This window comes from Pantherophis guttatus, chromosome 18 (genome assembly GCF_059756535.1).
Source record: "Pantherophis guttatus breed Tessera chromosome 18, ASM5975653v1, whole genome shotgun sequence".
NCBI classification, from domain to species: domain Eukaryota; kingdom Metazoa; phylum Chordata; class Lepidosauria; order Squamata; family Colubridae; genus Pantherophis; species Pantherophis guttatus.
Genome location: NC_142080.1, coordinates 8,654,838 through 8,664,139, shown reverse-complemented (window position 1 = coordinate 8,664,139; position 9,302 = coordinate 8,654,838). Strand labels below are relative to the sequence as shown.

The 9,302-nt window shown below is 44.9% G+C and overlaps 1 protein-coding gene and 1 long non-coding RNA gene across 2 annotated transcripts in view; one reads left to right on the top strand and one right to left on the bottom strand.

The window, feature by feature from the left end:
* Positions 1-553: 553 nt before the first annotated feature.
* Positions 554-5,411, top strand: LOC148111537 (uncharacterized). The gene is made up of 2 exons (XR_015730405.1): positions 554-663; positions 4,669-5,411. It is a non-coding gene; the product is annotated as an uncharacterized LOC148111537 (long non-coding RNA).
* Positions 5,412-8,414: 3,003 nt separating this feature from the next.
* PYGM (glycogen phosphorylase, muscle associated) overlaps positions 8,415-9,302 on the bottom strand; it is a 45,434-nt gene continuing 44,546 nt past the window's right edge. The window contains exon 19 of the mRNA XM_087880974.1: positions 8,415-9,001. Coding sequence (XP_087737100.1) covers positions 8,849-9,001 — 153 coding nt within the window. The 3' untranslated portion in view covers positions 8,415-8,848. The remainder of the gene's footprint in view (positions 9,002-9,302) is intronic.

Below are 9,302 nucleotides of genomic sequence, written 5' to 3'. Positions count from 1 at the left end.
TTAATGCAAAACCTGGGTAGCTTTTCGTCAGCGAAGGAAAATTGTGAGAGCGCTCGCGAGGAGGGGGGGCTATTTTTAGCTTCCTTTTCCCAAATGCAAAAGAACAGCTGTTGCGGCCTGTTTTGCTCGAGAGGGGGGTTAATGAGAGCTAGATTATCCACTCCCTGCCAATTTTTTTATTTTCCTTTTCAAGGGCCCCGTTTGACCTGCTTCGCCAGGCTCTTATTGACTGGGGAAGCGCCCGGGGTGCCTCGAATCCATGTTGTTATTTGGCCCTGTCCAGATGTGTCCAACTCCAAATCTCAGCACTCCCGAATAAGGGCCGGAACACTTAAATCTTCAAAAAAGTGCTTTAAAACTGAAGTTTATTTATCTAGTCTTTCCCAGCAACTGAAAATGGTAGCAAACAAAATAGGGCAAGCAATTACGTATATGTTTGGTATTTATTTCCTCCTTTGCAAACACTTTTTGATTTTTAGGAGTGGAGTTTTAGAGGGGAAAAAATGATTCCAGGCTGAATTCTTTGGCCTTTTTTTTTTTTTTTTTTTTGCAGAAAAAAGCCTGCTGTTAAGAGCTGCATTATTCCAAATGAGAAGATGCTTAGCAATCATATGAGGTCTATCAAATAATTCTCTGCTGATCCGTTTCCTGAATCAAGAATAGGTAATTTTTTTTTAAAAAAAGTTATTTTCATTAATAATTAAGAACCATGTTTTATTCATTATTATTGTTGTTGTTATTGCTATTGCTATTGATAGATAAATAGATATTAGACAGTTATATAGAAGATAGATGCATAGATAATAGAGAGAATAGATATGTATGATCGATAGATAGATAGATAGATAGATAAAAGATAGATAAAGAATAGAGATGATAGATAGATAGATAAAGGTAAAGGTTCCCCTCACACATACGTGCTAGTCGTTCCCGACTTTAGGGGGCGGTGCTCATCTCCGTTTCAAAGCCGAAGAGCCAGCGCTGTCAGAAGACGTCTCCGTGGTCATGTGGCCGGCATGACTCAACGCCAAAGGCACACGGAACGCTGTTCCCTTCTTACCAAAGGTGGTCCCTATTTTTCTACTTGCATTTTTTTTTACGTGCGTTCAAACTGCTAGGTTGTCAGAAGCTGGGATGAGTCATGGGAGCTCACCCCGTTACGCGGCATTAGGGATTCGAACTGCTGAACTGCCAACCTTTCAATCGACAAGGTCAGCATCTTAGCCACTGAGCCATCGCGTCCCTGATAGATACATAGATGATACTTAAATGATAGATAATAGGGATGATACATATAATAGATTAGGTAGGTAGGTAGGTAGGTAGGTAGGTAGGTAGGTAGGTAGGTAGGTAGGTAGGTAGATAGATAGATAGGGATGCATGGATGGATGGATGGAGGTAAAGCTATATAAATATATTCTTTTGCAAAAGTTATTTTGAACCCAAAGGCATGATTCCATGTCACATTAGAGTATAATATCCTGCTAATTAAGCTACATATTATAAATGAATATTCAATGCAATTTTTTAAAAAAAATTTGATTTATATGCCGCCCTTCTCCGGAGACTCAGGGCGGCTTACAATGTGCTCAGCAATAGCCTTCATCCTTTTGTATATTTATACAAAGTCAGCTTATTGCCCCCACAAACTGGGTCCTCATTTCACCTACCTTAGAAAGGATGGAAGGCTGAGTCAACCTTGAGCCTTGGCGAGATTCGAACCTGCAGTAATTGCAGGCAGCTGGTCTTAATAACCAGCTTAATAACAGGGTGCCTTAGACCACTGTACTACCAAGGCTCTTGAGCAGAATAGTAAAATATTTATTTATTAAATATATAAGCCTCCCATCTCACCTAGATGTGACTTAGGTGGCTTCTTGTTGTTAGTTGCGAAGTTGTGTCTGACCCATTGTGACCCCATGGACCACGTTCCTCCATGCCTTCCTGTCCTCTACCATCCTCTGGAGTCCATTTAAGCTCACTCGCTGACTGCTTCAGTGACTCCATCCAGCCACCTCGTTCTCTGCCGTCTCCTTCTTCTTTTGCCCTCCATCGTTCCCAGCATTGGGCTCTTCTCCAGGGAGTCCTTCCTTCCTTCTCCTTAGGTGGCCAAAGCATTTGAGTTTCCTCTTCAGGATTCTGGCCTTCTAGAGAGCAGTCAGGGTTGATCTCCTCTAGGACTGACCGGTTGGATGGCCTTGCAGTCCAAGGGACTCTTGCAGGAGTCTTCTCCAGCACCAGAGTTCAAAGGCCTCCATTCTTTGGCCTTCTCAGCCTTCCTTATGGTCCAACTTTCCCAGCCATCCATTGCAACTGGGAAAACCATAAGCCTTGCTTATATGCACTTTTGTTGGCAGGACGATGTCTCTGCTTTTTAGTATACTGTCTAGGTTGGCCATCTAGATGGCTTAGATCCAATTAAAAGCAAGATAAAATATTATTAAAAAATAAGTGTTAGCATTAATATTTATAGTAATTTTAGTATTATATTTATAATAGAAACAGTAGAATATACTACTCCATTAACATTAAGGCATCAAGCAAGTTTGTTTTGTTTTTTTTCATTAGGAGGCGTCTCCTCTTCCACTTTGTTTTCAGCAAACACATCTGTTCGCTTCTGACTTGTGAACCTTGCCAAAAAAAAAATCCCGGCCAAGCCTTCCCGCACCCGTGCACAAGCGCCATATATTTTTCACCCATCATAAAACCCCTGCTCTCCCGGGCGACAAGCTCATAAAACCTCACCATTCAGTTATTCATGGGCGGCTCCCCACCATCCGGGGCTAACTTGGGAATCTGCTCGATTGACTTCCCCGGCTTCCCGAGGCTCCGTTCCACTTGAAAAAACCTGCTGAGCTTTTAATAAAACTCATCGCAGCTGGAATGCAATCTCCAGTTCCTAATTAAAAGAGCAAACCGACTTTCCGAGAAGAGGTGGGGGGGGGCTCTCGTTGCCGTAGCTCAAGAGCGAGAAATTTTGCTGGAGGGTATTTTAAAAAAAACACAACATACACCCAGTTTTTGCTGGAGATTTTATTTTATTTATTTATTTTATTTTGTGTTCCTCTTTGGGAATTTGTTGCCGGTAGTTCCTGAGTTACGACCATAATTGAGCCCAACATTTTTGACGGTTGTTTAAGTCAGCTTGGCCCCATTTTACAACCTTCCTTACCACAGTTGTTAAGTGAATCGCTGCAGTTATTATTAACATGGATGTTAAGTGAATCCTATTGACTTTGCTGGTCAGACCACGGGTGGGCTGCTGGGGGTTCGCAGGGGTTCGGGAGAAACTCTAGCTAAGATTCTGTGCAGTTCAGAGAACCCCCAAATCCCACTCCTGGCTGGCCCCACCCACCCTGCCCCACCCCTCCCAGGAGTCCCCACGCAGCCCGTTTTGGATGCAAGTAAGTGCAGGCCGTGCGCGGAGGCTCAGGGAGGGCAAAAAACAGTCCTACCTGAAGTTTGGGAAGAAGTTCCAGAGGGCCTCCAGAGCCTGGGGAGGCCGTTTTCGCCCTCCTGGAGGCTTGAGGAAAGCCTCTGGAGCCTGGGGAGGGCAAAAACGCCCACCCACCCCCGCCATGGTGCCACTCCCACCATGGCCATGCCCACCCAGCAACCGGGCAGAGAACCCCTTGCTAAAATTTTTGAAGCCCACCCCTGGGTAAGACGGTTGCAAAAGGGGATCATGTGACCCTGGGATATGGCAGCCATCATAAATATATGCCAGTGGCCAAGCGTCCAAACTTTGAAAATGTGACCATGATGGAGATGCTTTAATGGTGGTATGAAAAATAGTTATAAATCCCTTTTTTAAGTGCCGTTGTAACCGGTCATTAAATGAAAACTTGTAAGCTGAGGTGTTTCTCCCACCATCTTGTCCAAAAAACCTTGAAAGCCTCGTTATCCCCTCCTTAGAGACCCTGTATCCTTGTGGGCCAGGCCTTTCAGTAGATTGTCCTCCAGCACCACAACCACTGAACAGAAAAGAACAGATTAAAAGAGTTGGAAGGTGTTCTGATTTAGGCTTCCTTAGAAAGTATAAAGCACAATCTTAGTCCCGCAAAACCTCTTTTATTCATATGACTGTAAATTACTTTCATTTACAGTCTGCAAGGCTTGATAAACAGTCTTTCAGAGGAAGGTTATCAACACCCCCCTTATCTCCCTTGGAATGCTGCCAGAGAGCTAATTTCCAGACGAAGGGCAAGGCCAAACTTGGCACAAAGTCACAAACACAATTTTCAAATCTTGAATTGGCCAGATGAACTAATTGTTTCCTGCAAAAGCTCACGTCCCATTCGCTCTTCCTTTATATCTTATGGGAGGGACCAATCATCTCCAAGCCTTACTCCCAAGTCGACCCTGTTTCCTTAATTGTTCTTGTCGTCTGGCAGCTCTGCGCATGCACACACTGGGAACAGGCTCCTGCTGTTCTTCTGCCTCGCTGCTGTCAGACTCCAGAGGCTGCACATAACTATCAGATGGCCTTGGCCCTCTCTCTGCCTCCGAGGCAGAGCCCTCGTCCGAGCTTTCCCCAGCCCCTAGGACTGGCCCAAGTTCCTCCCCTACCTCCTCACTGTCTGACTCTGCTGCCAGCTCCGCAGGCCGCTGTCAGACCACAACAGGTGCTTTTGCAGAATAGCTTGACTTCTGCTCTTCTCCCTGCAGTTCTTCGAAGGCAAAGAGCTGCGAAGGAGTATTTCGTGGTGGCCGCCACGCTTCAAGATATCATCCGCCGCTTCAAATCCTCCAAGTTTGGCAGCCGTAATCCTGTCCGCACCTCCTTCGACGCTTTCCCAGACAAGGTACCCAACAAGTGCGGCTTCGGGATGAGTGGTGCATCGGCCAATCTGTGTCCCCAGGAGGTTTTGGTGGGTTTTCTCTGGGAACCAGCAGAGACCCCATCTCGGTGTGTGTGTGTGTGTGTGTGTGTACGGAGTCTTAATGCAGCCTCCGTTTGAGCTTTCGAGTCCTGTTTTTCTTCTCCTCCCTTCTGTGTGAGTAAGAAGAATAATTTCTCTGCTTCCTTGGTTGTATGTCCATCTTTGGTCTCTGGCCAGCCGTGGGGCTTGGACCTAGAGCTTGTAAGGGACCTTGTAAGTCATCTGAGGACCCAGATTGTTGGGGGCAACATGCTGACTCCAGCTGGTGGTTATATAAAGTGCCAATGTGTGGATTTTTATGCAAATTGCAATATAGTATTTTCTACCCATGTATAATTTTAATTGACTACAGTCCCTATAGATTGGAGCTAAAAATTTAAAACACATGACCTGTGAGTTTGACGGAGTGGTTTCTACCGCTGATCTTGTTGCCATTTTGCACTTCAGTTGGTCGTGTGCCAGCTATGTGTCTGGGATGTTTTGGTTTTTTTGGTCTATGACCGCAATAAAGTCTGCTGACTCTGTAAACCACTTAGAGAGGAGGGCTGTAACGCACCGCGAAGCGGGATATAAGTCTAAGGGCTATTGCTATCTAGTCCATCACCACCTTCCCAAGCAGGAGACCTGACATCATTTCTGACCGACGGCAGTCCAGTCTCTTCTTGAAAGCCTCCAGGGATGAAGCTCCCACAACTTCCGAAGGCAACTTCTCTTCCATGGGGTTGATGGTTCTCTAGCTGTCAGAAGATTGAGCTGGATTTACACCAGGTTCAAACGCAATTGGTTAATTTGACAATCAGCAAGCTTTGGAATCCAGTCTTTCGGTTTTAGGGGGTTGTGTGAACTGGCCTTTGCTTCTCCTGGTTCATCCATTATGCCCGTTGCGGGGATTTGTCCAACTGAGCCCACTGTAGAACTCATCAAAGGGATTGGCTGCATTGGCCACCAGGGGGCACCAAACGACCACGTTGATCCTTCCCGGGACTCATCCAAACATACATAGCCAGATGTTGTACAGGTAGTCCTCGATTTACAACCACCACTGAGCCCAACGTTTCCGTCGCTCAGCGAAACATTTGTTAAGTGAGTTTTGCCCGTTTTGCCACCTTTCTTGCCACATTTCCTCAAGTGAATCACCACAGTGGATAAATTAGTAACCCGGTTGCAGTGGTGAAATTTAAATTTCTTTCCTACCACTTCTGTGGGCGTGGCTTGGTGGGGGGGGGGTCATGTGACTGGATGGGCGTGGCTATGTAACCATGTGACTGGGAGATCAAAAGACAGAAATTCACTAACAATGTCCTGCTGGAGCAGGGTTTGACTAGATGATCTCCAGGTCTCTTCCAGCCCTGGATTATCCTCTGAAGCTGCGTCTAGTGCCAGATCTGTAGTCCCTCCTTCTCTCCTTTTTCCCTCCCTTCCTCCCTCCTTCTTTCTTTCTTTCTTTCTTTCTTTCTTTCTTTCTTTCTTTCTTTCTTTCTTTCTTTCTTTTTCTTTTTCTTTTTCTTTTTTTTTCTTTTTCTTTTTCTTTTTCTTTTCTTTCTTTCTTTCTTTCTTCTCTCTCTCTTTCTTTTTCTTTCTCTCTCTTTCTTTCAAAAATGGACCCCCCACCCACCCACCCTGTTTTTGGCCTACACCCCCCGTTTTTGGCCTAGCAGGCTTCAGGGAAGTCTGCTGGGAGCAAAAACGGACACCCCTCCAACCCTCCCCCCCCAGGGTTTTTCAGGAACCCTGGAAAAAAAAGCTTCCGACGATCGCGCACCACAGCTGTGATCATCGGAGCCTTTTTTACCTTTTAAAAGCATTTTTTTACTACCGGTTTGCCTGAGCTGGTAGTAAAAAAAATGCCTAAAAAGTTTTTTAAAAAATTCCAACAATCAGCTGAGCGACCTGCGATCGTCGGAACTTTTTTTTTTTTTTTTTTTTTTTACTTTTTAAAGCATTTTTAACTACCGGTTCTGCTGAACCAGTAGTAAAAAAATGCTGAAAAAGTAAAAAAAAAAATGTTTTACTTTTTAAAGCATTTTTAACTACCAGTTCTGGAGAACCAGTACTAAAAAAATGCTAAAAAAGAAAAAAGTTCCGACGATTGCGGGTCGCTCAGCTGATCGTTGGAACTTTTTTTAAAAAACATTTTTTACTACCAGTTCGGCGAACCTGTCGCATTTTTTACTACCGGTTCGGGCAAACCAGACCGAACCGGTAGCATTTCACCCCTGCCCAGTTGGTAAGTAAACCTGGCTTCTCTGTTGACTTTGCTTGTCAGAAAGGCATATTTCTGATTTGTTTTACTTTTATCTCAGGCATGACGCTGACGGTACGACTACATTTCCACCAATCATGTATTCAAGTTTCTTGTGCGGTATTTTTTTTCCCCTCCCGGATGAGAGCAGGTTCTGCCCCCCTAATCTTTCCATCCATTCTTTTCCGCAGCACACATTGCATAAAATCGAAATTCCTCCAGAACAGGAAAAATCGAAGCATCAGCTTGGCTCCCTTTTTAGCGCGCTTAGTTCATTTATTTTTAATTAATCTTTTAATTAGCACTTAAATGCTCTTTACCGCTATATTCATAAATATTTTAGCCTAGTTTATATTGCGTATACGTCTCATGAAAATATTAACAAAATGCCACCTGGGCTGAGTGTGGAAAGATTTAAAACTGCTTTTTTGGGATCAATTACAGGTAGAAAATTTTGAGCAATGCGTTTAAAGGAAAATCGCTGAGGTTTTTTTTTTTTTTTCTTCCTTAGTGTCTTGTCTCCTCCGTGCAGTTTTAGCACTGGGGCCTCTTTGAGCTCACCATTATTTCCAAAGGAGAGTTAGAGAAGCATTCTCAACCCTAATTGAAATACCAATTTAAAAAGCAACAGGAACACAAGCCTGATGAGCAAATGAGGGCTCCACAGGGAAGGAAAAGCCATTTTTAGCATATCCCTAAAGATTTTAAGGGACGCGGTGGCTCAGTGGCTAAGACTTGTCGATCGAAAGGTCGGCAATTCAGCGGTTCGAATCCCTAGTGCTGCCACGTAATGGGGTGAGCTCCCGTGACTTGTCCCAGCCAACCTAGCAGTTCGAAAGCAGGTAAAAAAATGCAAGTAGAAAAATAGGGACCACCTTTGATGGGAAGGACAGCGTTCCGTGAGCCTTTGGCATTGAGTCATGCCGGCCACACGACCACAGAGACGTCTTCGGACAGCGCTGGCTCTTCGGCTTTGAAACGGAGAGGAGCACCGCCCCCTAGAGTCGGGAACGACTAGCACAGATGTGCGAGGAAACCCCCATTTCTCTGTGGTGCAACAGAACCGCAGCTAAAGGTGATTGCCAACTTCGCAATCTGCTTGACGTGCGAGGAATTGGACGCAACTCAAAACAGGTCTTTTTAGGGCTTTTTTTAAAAAAGCTGACATCCCACCCCACGGCTCCCCAAAGCTGCCCTTGTTTTCAGAGCAAGACACCTTCAAAAATTAAGCAATGTGTTTGTTTGTTTGTTTCTTTTTAAAGGAAAAAGAAAGAGCTTCCAGCCGTCAGGAATGTTTAAAAAGCTTTATTTTTTTTAAATTTTCCTTTTGCTTCTATCTTCCGGTTTGCAACCCCTTTCCTCATTTCACAATGACCGGAAGGATTGTGTTGTTTTTTTTTGTTTTGCTGAGCTCAACTCTCCTTCCCCTTCTGGGCCCGACTCTTTTGCAGACCCTCCCTCTCAAAAGCTGCAAAAGAAGTTTTTTCTCACACTAGGAAGGGGAAGGAAGCACAGGAGAAATACGAAGGAAAGGGTGATGGCGATTTTTTTTTAAAAAAAATACATACCGAGGGGGAAGCTAGGAAGGTGAGGGGGTCCTTCCTAACACATCCCCCTCGGTGACACGTTGGGGGCTTGTCCGAGATGGAGAACTGTGTTGCAGCCGAGCCGCCCCCCAGTTGCTGGGGGGTAACAGGGCAGGAGGACAGAGAGTGGTGGGTGCTCATTCCCGAGGCTCATCGGGGGCAGGGATCTTTGCGCGGGTGGGCTCAACCCCCCAGATCTCACGGGCGTACTGGGCGATGGTGCGGTCGCTCGAGAACTTTCCGGAAGTCCCAATGTTCCGGATCACCTTCTTTGTCCACTCCTTGGTGTTCTGCAGAAGGCCAGAAACAGAGGAATTGAGAAAAGGAAGGAAAATCGTTTTCTGCTTTTTTTAAAAAAAATACATTTTTAGTGGGAGTTTTATATAAAAACTAACACAAACTAAGAGAGAGAAAGGGAAAGAAAAAAAAAAGAACGAAGGAAGAAAGGAAGCTGAGAGAATGAAGGAGAAGAAAGGGAGAGAGGGAGAGAGAGAGAGAAAGAAAGAAAGAAAGAAAGAAAAGAAAGAAAGAAGAAAGGAAATAGGGAAGAAAGGAAAGACGGAAGGAAGATGAGAGAAGGGAGGAGAGGAA